Here is a 14,525-nt window from a genome sequence, read left to right as displayed (position 1 = left end):
ACTTCACTCTCACCCCCTCTCCTGTCTTTGCCAAACACTCTTTGGCTCGGGTTACGCACCTGCCGCTTTTGCGAGGCAACAGTGATACCTGCCACTCAGCTGGAAGGATTCAGCTGAGGATCCTGTCTGGTGTTCCTTTTCTTGTTCAGGGGAAACTGAGGAGCGCAGCAGGCAGCCATTAATGGCAGGGGATGCTGGGGATTATACTTCTCAGAGAAAAGGTTGGAGGACAGCTGGGTATCACCATCATGCATGTGATAGTGTACAGATCTGCCCAAACACGCATGCACAGACAAACGAAGTTGCACAATCATGCAGACTGATACTATTGCATGAACTTAGAAAACACAATAATGAAAATCCAGTCTGGGTTACTGTAAGAAAACATGGCGGCCTCCGTAGAGATGTAAATATAAAGGGGCCATTCTAGGGTAAAGAAAAATACAATTTAGATGAAACACACTAGTGTAAACATCACTAGGATTATTTTATATTCAATTTCTGCCAATAGATCCCTTTCAACAAAATCTTACACACTGGACCTTTTTAAATGCTTTGTCTCAAATATTCTTTTTTACTTGTGCATTGATTCTGCATTAAAGAAGTGTGTATTTAGTGTAACAGTTATGAATACAATGTAAAAATATAAAATTACTATGAAGAAATCGTACTTGAAGTAGCAAATGTATAAATGCAAAGTGACCTAGTCATAGTATTGATTATAATTGGTATATATATTGTAATAGTTTATGCATTGACGTGTAAACAGCATTTTAGTAAGGCAGCTAATTCAGTTTTTTTTTTTTAACAGTTTGATCCATAGGACAGTATCAGAATTTTTAATTGATGTTTTATATTTAATTTTGTAAACTTGAAACTACAGAAATTTAATAAGCTTGATATAAAATCGAAATACCTGAAATTAACTACAATAGATTAGTAAATGTTCAGAGCTACTTTCCACCTTGGTTCACCTAAATAAACAAATTTGAAACTGTTAGGATGACTCAGTTGAGAACTTTGAGGTCTCGAGAGAGGCGTACCCACCGATAAATAATAAAAGTTGTTAAGGAGAGCCAAAGGTTTAAAATGTGACAAATGATGTAAAGCACAACTCAAAACCCTAAGTGTCTGTATGATATCACAAGCCATTCCCCGAACCAGATACATAAACATGCATCTTCGTGCACATACCACTCACACACACACTCAACCCCACACACACGTTTACAGTTTAATCTATTTAATTGAACCTGACTTTGAATTAACTAAACAAATGAGGAAATTCACAAGGGGCACTTGATCCCTTCTCAGCTAATGGATTGGAGATTCCTTTCCCATGGCGGCATTTGGGCAAACAAGACCCAGTAATCTCTGAATTGATGAGTTGACTCTGTCTGCATCAAATTTCTGCACTAAAGAGCTGTTGAACCCCTGATACACTGTTGGTAGTTAGCCAGGGACTCAATTTGCAGACGCAGCCGAACGGTGGGCTCGCTCTGGTTTCACTGCCAGCGCTGGGGTATGCTACAAATTAAATGTATGGGATGGATGCCGCACGTAAGACATAAGATAAATATGAAGGATTACTCTACGTGGTTTGTTGGCACGTGTTTCTTTTCTTTTACGAGAAATACCCAAATTGTAAAAAATACTTTAAAACTTTCCCTATGTTCAAAATGATGTTCTTTAAACATGCATATTACTTATTTTGGCTTATATGATGCACAGTTGAGTAATCCAGCCAAAAAGGATAGAACTCCATCTTGCTTAAGGTGACAAATTTATTAAAGTCCTGCCATTTAATCAGGAATCATCATCATTATCATCACCAGAAGGAATAAATAAGACATAAAACATTTCCCACATAAACAAACATATACATTAGACCCCGGGTGCCATAGCAGTTGGTCCTCGGGGGGTTGTTTTCAGTAGAACAAAACGAACAAGATACATCTGAGAACACACAAATGCATAGAAGTAATTGGACCCCTAGGTACCATTTAAGACAACATCTACATTTTTGTCTATGTCCCTGTTTAAGAATGTACAAAGTCCTCACATCTGGGTTCTTATTCATGTCCAAGAAGGGGTTTGTATAAAAATAAAGTCTCCACAATGATAAACCATTATATTTATATATATGTAGACATTTGGCAACAACCAGACATTTAAAGACTCTGATCTTAGAACGGAATTCTGCACCTGAACTCACTGTAGAAAACAGATAGCAGTGGGAGGAGATGAGAATAAGAGGGTGTGAAGATCCAAATGATTGAGTCTGTACATTGTTCTGAAAAAAGCTTATTGTGGTATCTGCAAAATGAAAACAATTTTGACAGATTCCTTTCTTTTTCTACACTTCTACTAGTGATGGACGACTGTTAGGCTGTAAGACTGTAAGTGCTTTTGAGGAGGGGCATATCTCTTCCCCCATTCTATCCAGATATTGAACGCTAATACCTGTAAATCAGATGTTGGTGAGATCCAAGCCAAGGATAGAAGTCTAGTCCTTAACACGATCACTGCCCATTTCCTAAAATCCAACAGAAGACACAGAAAACCAAGAAAAAAATTGTCCAATGTCTTGTCCATAACCAATCAAAACTGCCCATGGTCCACTTCGTCTAACCAGGAGGCAGGACTGGCAGGAAAGTCTGGGTATCCTCCGCTGCTGCCCGTCGAGAGGTCCGAGCTGGGTCCGTTGGCTGCCCCCATGGAGACTCTCACTGCAGGGTTGATCCCGGGCCCGCTGCCCTGCGTCATGATAGAAAGGCCGGACTCAGGGTAGACCAGGCTCGAGATGAGAGGCTGGTGCCTGGGTAGCGCCTGCAGTGACCCTGGCGACTGAGGAAGGCCGTACGGGCTGTTGGAGCGAATGTCGTGGAACTGGTCTTGAGAGGGCAGGACGCCGTGCTCCAGGGGGAAGGAGCCGTGGCTGTTGCCCCCTTGGCGGCCGACCATGCCCGGAGAGGACTCGCTGAGGCTGCTGTAGATGCCGTTGGTGTGGCCAAGCTCTGACATGGGTGGTTCATCTGTGCAAAGAGGAAAAGAAGGCAAAATTTATAAATTCCGTAAGACATTTTTGTACATTTCTTTTATTCCAGTAAAACATAACCATCTTATTTCAATGGATTTAGGACAAGTATGGCAGCAAAGTAAATCTGAACTAATAGCCTATCTCACATTATGTTCAGAGAGCCCTAAACTGAGGACTCATCACCAGACACGAGACAGGGTGCAGTTTTGTAAGTACTTTAGAATCAGCATTTACCACAGAATGAATTAAATTGATAATGTTAATGCACGTGCTCGAGCACGAAGATCGATCTCACGTGCATCAGATTCCAAGTGGCAGGTATCCAGACTACGAGGTCTGACTGCGTGGATGGTAAAAATGTAATGGACCATACCACACACGGTAGAGGGAGCAAGCACATGGCAAAAAGTGCTGCAAATAGCAAAGCACACACCAAGTTAGTGATCTAGTATATTATGAGAAGTGTAAAACATTTGTTGGTTCTTTATGGCCGAACAAATTAAAATAAGCCGGGCTGCCCCAGCTAATCAAGGTTGCTTCCCAATAGCTTGGAGAGCGTTTCCCCTCCTCAGTTACTTATTTTGAAATGAAACGTTGCACAAACTGCAGAATAAAATGCCAGGATAGAGTAAAAAAAATAAAATAAAAAAAGATTTAAAAAAGCATGTTCCTATAGCATGTTCCTTACATCATGCTAATGAGTTAGCGGTCAGCTTGCCACCAAGATCATGTTTGAACGGAAAATAACAATTAAACTTCTCCTGGCGTTGATAAACCATTTCAGGAATATATCAATCTTATCTGGAACTATACAAAACATGAATTTTGCATTTTTAACATTGCCACACATCCACCTTTTTAGCAAAGGCATTCTCCCATCTGAAAAACACATTTAATAAAAATGCCTCAATGTAGTAAGATGAGTTTACATTGATATTCTAAAGCCCTTTATGACAGCAAATGTTATAAATTGTGAAATACGATAGGCCTCTTTTTGTGGAAGACATTTTGTCCTGTCATAGTAGATGTAAACATTTAGGTGTAAATAATAAAATTACTGATGGCTGAATTCCATTTTGGCTTGTTCAGTTTCTTTCGAGGTCTTGGCCTTGTGTTTTCTGGCTCAACGACATACCGTGGTCGGGGTTAGATAAACCAACAGGGACACTTGAATTGAACAAAGCCATAATTACTGCGATGGCCTCTGTGATTGGGCTCATTGAGTGCTGTGGAGTCTTTACCTGTGAAGGACACCTCTGCGTCGCTGTCCATCCCCTCCTCCTGGATGCTGTCCTTATCAGATTTGGAGCTCCCCCGCGAACGCTTCATGTTGCGGAAGTACTGGCCCCACCTCTGCCGACCGGCGTCTTTCTTCAGCCTTTTCTCTTTAGCCCGTCTGTTCTGAAACCAAACCTGCCGGGTAGAAATACAAGATCTATTATCATGTAATGAATGTTATTATTTCCTAAAATACATTTCACTCTTTAAAACAAACTTATACATTTTTCCAAATAAGGTTTTGTAAAAGACCTTAACTATAAAAATACCCTTTTAGTTTTTAGCCCTCATGTTTCTCACACACAAGCCAAAGTCTGCTACATCAAAGTCCTCTTTCCTTGATGCACATATCCTGCTTTTACGCATTAAAAAAAAAAAGTGAACTTTCAAGGACTGTCTGGACACGACTCCCCACTTGGATGAGTTCAAGTGGGGGGAACTAAAGCAGTGACACTGAACAGTAATCCTGGGACTCTGCAGCGTCCCCTGCACTAGATTTATCACTCACTTAATGAACTTCACAACAGCTACAAGTTGTAATTCCTCCGGGGACAGACAGGTTAGTGTGCGGCTGACTTCAATTAGTCAGTACATGTATGTACTGTATCGTTTTCTTGCTTTCACATTCGAAAACATAAAATACACGTGCAGCGTATATGGTCCGAATGGAAAGTGTCTCAAATCTCACCATGCTGTCGTTTACAGTTTCTGACACAAAATGCATGAATGACCCATTTCTGTTTTAATTTCATCTCGCACACAAAATTAATCCATTTCAGTCACAAGCACAAAGAGCAGTTTTACATTCTCCTTAATGATATTCCGCCCTGAGTGTGAACCCCCCTTCACCCCCTCCATTTTACTGAATAATGAAAAGCATTTTAGTGGCTTCCGTCTCTACTTTTGTCCTTGCAAATAAAACAATATATATGACCACCACCCAGCGACCAGTGTGCGGCTCCTCAGCAGTGGACAATATGCGAGGGCCCCTCTTAGCATTGTTAACGAGCTTGCACTTAAACCACGCTGACTTTCGCTCGGACTTCATTTTACTCAATCTGGCCGTAAATTCCCCCCACACAACGCACTTTGTCGTACGGTGAGCTTGTGCCAGTTCAACCGCGATTGTCCCTTGATAATGAAGTCCAGACACTAATGGAATCGCCTTTAATGGATAATAATGTGCAGCTTTTTACCTGCACAACTCGCATGTCCAGGCCCGTCTCTGACGATAGCTGCTCTCGAACATGGCGTGCAGGTTTGGGGGAGTTGTTGTAGGCGTTCTTCAGCGTTTCCAGCTGCTTGGCCGTGATGGTTGTTCGTGGCCTTTTTGCAGTCGAGTCTGCTTCTGAAACAATGAGCGGACGATACACAATGTGAGCTGGGATTGAACATATTCTGTTCATATGTGAGAACTCAAGAATGTCAATCTTGCTTTTTGTCAGGAATGAAGAGAGTAATGGTCTAACAATGTTTTTAACTGTGTCCATGTCAGTGTTTGAATTATTTGTTGTCGCTAGTATATAGAATAAAGTGTCCCATGTAGAGAAAGAGCCTATAACGTAAAATAAGAGATAATCCTGTATTAGTCCCACAATGGGGAAATTTGCAGCAGCATAGGAGGCAATTGAAAAATAGACACCAGGAAAGTAATAATGAATAAACATGCAATATAAATACAATGAATTATAAAATATAACTACAATAGGATATAATATATAGAGTGAAAACTAAATATATACAGTGAGAATACAGTGAAACAGCCCATTAGCCATTGAATTGCACCAACGGAAATGAATATTGCATAGTTAATAGTGAAGTTTACTGTATCTATTCAATCAATGATAATAAAACAAAAAAATTATGTTTACTCTATAGCAACTGATGATATAGAACAGCCTCTTAAATACACAACATTCTAATTCATCATAAATGGATAAATGTTCTTCTGCCTATAAACTAAACTCTGGCATCCTGTGCCTAATTGCATCATGTCTGCACATCTGTTGGCCAGCACAGCAAAATACAAAAAAAAACCATCATCCAAATGGATGCTGCCCAAGTAATTGCGCCCTCTCATTAGTAAAATAAACGTGTGTGTTTTTTGCGAAAAGTTGCTGCATAAATCAGTGCTTGGTGTCGAGCAGTAAATTCAAACAAACAGATGGGGAGATAAAACTTGACCATGGCCGGGCTGTCCTGCGAGGAGCAGAGGCTGCTGGGATTTTTTTCCGTAAAGTTAATGGTGTTGGTATTAAACTGGGGATCTGATGAAAATGTGTTGTAGGCGTGTAAACAGTGTGTGGCAAAAAACATGAGCATCTGTTAACTATTTCGTGACAACACACATTCTGGTATATTTGACAGCCACAAATCAACTGAAAGAAAAACACATGCAATTGCCCTCAAATTGAGAATCTGTAGCAATAACCAGGCCCACATGAACGTAAAGAATCACGCAAAACACATATTACTTACTTGTAGGTAGATATGCCTATTAATAGTATTATGTATAGTATTGTACTGTCGTCACTGAACATCTTCTTTTGCAATCTATACTATATCTAGAATATTGTCCCTATAAGAGATGACCCCCAAATTAAATGTTACATAATTTAAAAAAGAGATGCAATAATTAACAATCCAGAAGCATATCTGAGTTATTGTTATTTGTGTCTTGTACATTCAGTTTTAGTACACAACTGGTACACTGCTGTTTGAGCCACATATGAGTTCCTGCTAACTACCTTTACACTACTAATACATGAATTAGAGTAGGTGGCTTAAGCCTATAAACACAACCAAAATGTGCATGCACTCTAAATGTAAAAATATACCATGTGTCATTTTATTCCATTAAATCTTTTCTTTTAATTTGAAACATATCTTCAAATCATTGTAGATGAACAATTAATGCACCAATAGCATTTAGAAGCATGATATAATTATCATGTTGTAAATAATAGGAGCACAGACACAAAGACCGTGTGTGTGTGTGTGTGTGTGTGTGTGTGTGTGTGTGTGTGTGTGTGTGTGTGTGTGTGTGTGTGTGTGTGTGTGTGTGTGTGTGTGTGTGTGTGTGTGTGTGTGTGTGTGTGTGTGTGTGTGTGTGTGTGTGTGTGTGTCCTCTGCACACGGGAACAATATGAAGAGTTATTGTAAACGGATCCATTCAGGAGCAGAGTGTAAAGCCTCTGGGCCTCCTCTTTACGCAGCTCCCCATCGATTGGGTTGCGGGCAACGATGCAATTAGCACAGGTGGGTCAGAGTTTATGGGTGACCTCATTGTCACGTCATGTATTTAACTTGACGCACAAACAGGCCATGCAGACCTTTTTGCCCCCCATCCCCCATGCGTAAAACACTGCGCATGTTGTTTTTTCTCCAGACCAGACGTACACACACACCTCTCTGTTTGGCGGTCTCGTAGTCGCCCTTGCAGACCAGCCTGCTGTCCTCCATCAGGTAGTACTCGTCCCCTGTGGCCAGTTGCCTCTTGCACACGATGCAGGCGAAGCAGTGCAGGTGGTAGACGAAGTCCTGCGCCCTCCTCACCACCTGTGTGGGCGGTATCCCCTGCTGACACGCTGCGCACTTGGTCCCGAATCTCCTTTTGGAAAATCAGAAAGTCGACATCAATAAAACCATAAATATAAATTGTATAGCTATAAAAACGGGTATTTTTGCCATAGAAAAATCGACGAAAACCATGTTGAGATGAGTCCTGGGATGTACTCACTTGAAGAAATCCTCTTTGCAGTAGACGCTGTCGCCCCTGCTGAAGCACTTGTCCGCCAGCTGAGCCTGGCAGTCGCTGCATTTCAGGCACTTGCTGTGCCACTGGCGGTCCAGCACCTTGAGGATGAAGCGGTCCACGATGTGCTGACTGCAGCCCGCGCACACTGGGATTTCTGCAGGAGACACGATGGAATCACGACATCAGTTTTCAGTCAAAATGTCGTCGTTGGGTGAATGTGCCACCGACGCGCCGAATGACATCTGAACCCCGCGTCTTGTGCGTAATGTGCGGACACTTAACATACTAATCTGCTGATGGTTGGACCTGTTCAATTATGCAAGACCCTCAATAAGCTTTGTAGCTAAAAATAAACATCAGCAGCGTGAATATTCTGTACAAAGAAATGCGTAATGATGATTTCATTTCAGATGGACACAAAATGTCTTCAATTTTGCTTTTCTTCTCGTTTTAAATATTTGAACATGTGGCCATTTTTATTTTAAAACAATCTTTAAAATAATGTACACATTTTACAGGAGTGCAAATTAAATTGACGTATAATAAAAACGATTGCAGCAAAGGTTATTTTGTACCTAATATACTGTCTCTTCTACCAACTTTGTTATAATTATTATTCACCCAGTAACATGTCTGTTATTTATCAATTAATAAAACATTAAATGTATAAACCAAAATAAAGCATAATGGCGTAAAAGCAAGGAGTGGGATCCGATTGCAAATACAATCAAACACATTCTTTATTAGCCTTGTTTAGTATATGGATAAATGCCACTATACAAGAAACGCATATTTACCTTATGTACCTAAAATATTATTTCAATCCATCTTACATAACTTCTCACTGTCCATATTATTCTATATAACCACCACAAGCCTTGAACAGGTAAATGTATCAAAATAAACAACAATTAGGAGCTTTCTTATTCATTTAACGACTGCATTCAATTTGCAAACACTGCTGTATTTAGGCTTCAGTAAGATATAATTACAATAGTCACATTCCCACACTTAATCAATTAGTTTAAAAGCCTGTTATAGAATTATTAGAAATAAACATGGGCATCAGTGAATAACGATGCAAACATAAATACATAACGTGAAGGATATAAATGACATTTATTTTCTGTGTAAATCAGATTGAGGGAAGCATGTATCGCAGGATTTAAATTATGAGAAGCTTTTCTAATCGAGGTGTAAATAACCATCTTATAGAATTAACAGTTCATTCATTGTTAAAATGTCTGCAGTTATATGACGGATCTATGAGGCTGTCGAACAATATTCACTCAACGTAACAAATAGCCAAAGTAAAAAATAAGGATTAGCAGCTGCTGACATGTCGAGAAAGACGTTATCAGGCCTCTTTATTACTAATTAAACGAAGCTCAACCACTTCATATTCCATCCGCAGGAATCGCGTTCCCATTGTTCTGTTGTGGACAATTCATGCAACATTAACGAACCGTTTCTTCTGGCATCGCCGGCGAGCCCTGCACAGGGAGCCACGTCAAGAAACAGGTGTACCCAGCTCATCACTTATTCAACGCGCTCTGTACAAACTAGAAAACTGCGGCCTATAGTCTCCAAAAGGTACAGACCGACAAACGTGTCCGAGGCGATCTCACCGTGCAGGGCCCCACATGGAATATCAAAAAATGGAGATGCATAATCTCAATAGAAATATCTTCAAACGCGAATTCCCAGGTCAATCAAATACTCTGCTCATACAGTAGCTTGCCTGTTCAAAATGGCAGCGGAGGTGGAATCATGATTGTAGTGATCGTAAACACACACAACTTGCACAATGTGCATGTGTTCCTGTTACTCTTCAGCGTGTACAACCCTCTAAACCAGTGCGTAAAAATGCGTAAAAATAATTTTCCATTTTACTCCTTAGTGCTGGAGTTTAGCCCGATCCATCCTCCAAAACAAATATCGAAATATGTCGACACTTAGCCGATCATATGGATAAACAAAGGTTAAAGCCTGATAAGTCGAAGTTGTAGATGCTTGATCCGAATCGAAATCTCTACGTTTGTGTGTAACTTTGGAGCAGGTCACTCCAATACCCAGCTGGTAGCCTGTCTGTTCAGAAATGACGGTGTATTGGTAAATAAAGGTAGGGTCGTGATTGTATTGATCGTGAAAATACAACAATTTAACGTGCATGTGTAATTCTTCAACATGCACGACCTTCTGAATCCATAGAACAAATGCGTAAAAAATGCGTAAAACCAATTTACCAGTTCAAAACGCTGGGGAAGCGGATTAAAGGCTGATTTATCCTCCAAAACCAAAATAGAAATAGATCGAAATTTAACCGGACATATTGGATAAACAAAATATTAAAAGCCTGGAAATGGCATTTTACAAGACTTCGAGCAACGAAATTTGCACATGGCAAAGACTGTTGCTGATGACAGGACAATTCCCCCAAATCAACACAAATGCACAGCTGTAGCATCCATAATCCACACAGCAGTGATGATACGGACACGCGCATGGAACATCATCAGCAGAGTGAACGAGTCCAACAGTCAACACTTTGAAGGCCCACTGAAAGACGCCATGCTCCAACATGTATGGTCATGTTATGACGACTCTGTACAAATCAATATCGGGAAAGATAAACAATGCAAAAACAGGATGAATCGATCATATCTTTGCTCTTGGTTACCTTTCCGTAGCTGCTCACTTTGGGACAGCAGAGCGAGGAGCATCTCCGTGTTGTTCTGTGCCTCTTTTGGAGAGTTGCGCTCACCGTGTCCGTCCATCGCGCATGATTTTACGCTCACATTCACGCAAATCCCCCTCGTCTTTGGACGGTTTACCCACAAACACACGCCGTCAGTATTTTTGTCGTAGAGCGAGCAAAAAAGCTCACCGGTGAGCGGTGTGGAGTTTTGCAACGCGGGGCTGTTGGAGCCCTGGTCAGGATTATACGAGCTGCACCGTTTCCATGGGCGACAGGGAGATAGATTAACATCACCTGCCTACCGAGGGCTACCTTACCCGGAAGAGGAAAAAACAGGAGGTGAGGAGGGGGAGGCAAATAGGAGGTTCAGTGTTGGGTGGTAACGCTACTCGGGGACGCGTTACTTTATTGTATACCATTACTTTTCAGACAAGGGGACGTCAAAAAAGATATTTAGTTCCATTAACTCCACTTTTCATTTGTGGACTGAATTTGAATTATTACAAATCCACTTTTCTTCAACTATGAAATGACTAACGTTGTATTCATAATATTATTTTGCCTATTGTCATTATATTGAGCACAAGAGGGAATTACTTTTTTACTTCTTAAAAAGGCACATTTGTGCAATCACGGTTTTGTAAACTACGAGAGCCACACACCGCACATTGCTTTTGGAAAAAGGAGAAGAGACATTTCCACGCATCAGACTATATCAACTGTTTCTATATTGCTTTATCTTGGAGGACGTAAATTGTTTCGAGTTAGAAACCAAGCAACCCCTGCGCCTTTAGGCACAACATCAACAGGCTGATATCAATGACCCCCGTGTGGAAACTGCACCATGATGGACACGACTAAAATTACAAATCACAAACCAGAAAAACTGGGCCCAATGATGTTGTTGGTTTATTCTGTAAAGTAGTATTTTCATGGCAATCCATTTTCATATCGATTTCAGGAGTGTCGTGCGTAAAGACTGGGGCCTGGGGAAACGCTACATCTTGTTTCGAAGCTTGTTTGGTTTGTTATTTTCTGTCAGGAATTTATTTATTGATTGCGTTTCTTTGAAAAATGAAAATACCATCGGGCCTTAAATTCTTCTTCTTTTATAAATGCTCTATTCTATAATATAATTGCTCGTATTTCCACACTCGGTAGCATCTTATAATTCCATTATTATTGTTCGAATAACAAGAAACTTACTTTGATTATAAATAAGTCGTTTCAATGATCTTCTATCTCTCTCTCACACACACACCCACCCACACCCACACGTACACGTACACACGTACACACGTACACACGTATGAAGTGTTGCAGCAGAGTGCTCAAAGACAAGTGTTTATTTAGGGGAGAGATTGGCTGTTCAATAACATGTTGATCGGGCCAACACCCCAATAAATTTTATTGACACTGATCCTTGGCACAAAAGAGCGTCTGGGGAAATCACGGGTAGTGCCACAGCCACGCGCGCCGCTGATGAATCTAAAATCAATGTCCTATTTGCCTGTATTTCAGGAGTATATGAAAAGCGTTTTGGAGAAGGCTGCTGGGGTCCACGGGTGCCCCCTCTTTACTTCTCAGCTTTGTAATAATTTTTATGTCGTATTGATCGCTTTACTTTTGAGGGGGGAGAGGCCGACAGTAATGCGACAACAAAGCGATAAAATGACCATCAGAGTAAGGGTCAGTGCGTTAGAGAAAGACGCAGAAGAAAATCTCTTTTTTTTTCCATATGAAATTGTAAATTTAATTAATTTCAAATTCTCATTTATCTCCAAGAAGCATTTTTTTCAAAGTCAATCTAACATTAAATTAAAATAGGTCTTATTTTGCGTAAAGAGACCTCAGCCTGTCAAGCAGAACTGCGCAAAAGCTTATTCCAGAAACAGGCCAAACTTATCAAAATGGAATCCTCCCTTTTATCCTTGAATGCCACTAAATATTTAGATCAACAAGTTGGCTCTTTATCGAAAGCGTAAAATGGCGTCACTATTCCAGGCCCCACCACCTCCACCTTTTCCCTCAGGTGTCCCACCTGTCAGGGCAGGAATGTGACACCTGTTGGTGGGGGAGCAGCTCCGGCTCGCCTGCTTGCAGTCTGTCGTCCGCGGGTGGGTCCCTCCGTCCGGGTGGGCGCACGGTCTCCCCTCCACACATCCGCCCTCTGTGCGCCCTGGCTGCGTGCGCTCCCGTGACAACCGCGGGGCAGCATGTGCGAAATGACAGCACGCGCATAACATCTGTTGGTGTGACTCTTTTGCGACAATGAAGGCTCATTACAGATTCATAACGTCTCCCACACGCAGCGCAAAAGAAGCGCATCCAAACAGCCTGGGTTAAATGATACAGGGGGTTCTTGCAACTTCTAAAACCTGCATTTTCCCCATTTGGACAGTTCCAAACCACAAACCCAACATATGTGTGAAAGCTTTTTTGCAGGGCTGTGTGTGTTTTCCCACAATATAACACAAGCACTTCCCTGTGTCCGTTTCACGCTTGTCAAGAGTTCACACAGCAAAACAAGAGCCACCTCCCGTCATGCTGCGCTGATTCGCTTGTGGCCCATTATCCTCTATTTCACGCCTTATTGTGGCCCATTCACGGACCCCGGGGCGTCAATTAAAGCGTATTGCTCTCTTTCCCCAAATCATAACACACAGTGAAAATGAGTCAAACTGCGGATCTTACCTTGGCCTGAACTGTACCGAGAGAAATTCCCGGTGCTCTGACAACTTGACCCCGGGTGTTCGAGCAACATTTTTGGAGATGTTCCGATGATCCAAGAGGTAGAGACGCACGACTTTACTAAAATTGAATGAAGAAAAAAAAAAGTCTAACCAGCTACTGAATTGGAGACGGATTTAAAAGCCGCACTTCCCCCGGTGATTTATCCTCTGGAGAGTGAGTCGAGCTCTGTTCGATGGAAGCTGGATTTGTGGAAAACGCAGGAAAGCACCTCCGTGGACCTTCCTCCTCTTGTCAGCCGCCCAGGACGCAAACTTTGAATATTCATGAAGTTTGATTCTTTGATTCCCTGTTGATGAAGCTTGTCGAGATGAGGTGGAGGGAGAAGTGTGTGACCATTGACCACCTGACTGACTGACTGACTGTCTGTCTGACTGACTGAGAGTCCGGCAGCCTGCGTCTTCACCTCGACTTGAAGTAAAGCGGCGGTCAGCGCTGCCTCTGTCCAGGGTGCTGAACGGAGGAGGAGGAGGAGGAGGAGGAGGAGGAGGGGGGTCTCTAAACGGGCTGGAGGCGTGTGTGCTGCTCCTATATCCCGCGTATACACTCACACACACGCACCCTCCCCCCTCTTTGCTCCTTATCTTGTGCTGTGTTGCACGTGTCCGTCTTTCAAGGCGCACAATGGGGCAATTGGGCTCCGCTCACGGGACATTGTTGTCCTGCGTTTCCATCGCTGCGTCTCTCTTTTGTTTGGGGTAAAAATAGACCGCATCGCATTAATGACACAAGTGGACGGAGCGTGCGTGCCGTTACGTTAGTCGAGCTGGTGTTATAAAGGGTAAATGATGAATAGACAAATTAGTTTATTGACATATATTCGTTTAAAATGCCGTTTTACGTTAAAAAGAGGAAAGTTCAGAAAAAAAATAGTGTTTTTTCCATCAAAATTTTTAGAAGGGTCTACCTATAGATTTAGGAATATGACCATTACGCAGACAATAATATAAGCTATAAGTAATAATAATTAAACTAATAAACACAAACAAATGATACTACAA

General features: G+C 41.6%; 1 protein-coding gene across 4 annotated transcripts; it reads right to left on the bottom strand.

The window, feature by feature from the left end:
* Positions 1–1,766: 1,766 nt before the first annotated feature.
* Positions 1,767–13,999, bottom strand: lhx3 (LIM homeobox 3). 4 transcript variants are annotated; one of them, XM_035183899.2, is made up of 6 exons: positions 13,468–13,999; positions 8,058–8,229; positions 7,726–7,928; positions 5,515–5,666; positions 4,282–4,453; positions 1,767–3,035 (listed from the first exon to the last, which is right to left on the bottom strand). In XM_035183899.2, exons 1-6 carry the CDS (start codon positions 13,535–13,537, stop codon positions 2,602–2,604), a joined length of 1,203 nt encoding a protein of 400 aa, XP_035039790.1. In that variant the 5' UTR covers positions 13,538–13,999; the 3' UTR covers positions 1,767–2,601. The 4 variants fall into 4 exon arrangements, with proteins under 4 accessions (XP_035039790.1, XP_035039787.1, XP_035039788.1 ...); XM_035183896.2 differs by lacking the exon at positions 13,468–13,999 and adding an exon at positions 12,815–13,036; XM_035183897.2 differs by lacking the exon at positions 13,468–13,999 and adding an exon at positions 12,815–13,036 and having other exon boundaries at positions 7,726–7,925.
* Positions 14,000–14,525: the final 526 nt, after the last annotated feature.

Source organism: Hippoglossus stenolepis, chromosome 18 (assembly GCF_022539355.2).
Source record: "Hippoglossus stenolepis isolate QCI-W04-F060 chromosome 18, HSTE1.2, whole genome shotgun sequence".
Classification (NCBI taxonomy): domain Eukaryota; kingdom Metazoa; phylum Chordata; class Actinopteri; order Pleuronectiformes; family Pleuronectidae; genus Hippoglossus; species Hippoglossus stenolepis.
This window is presented reverse-complemented; position numbering and strand designations above follow the sequence as displayed.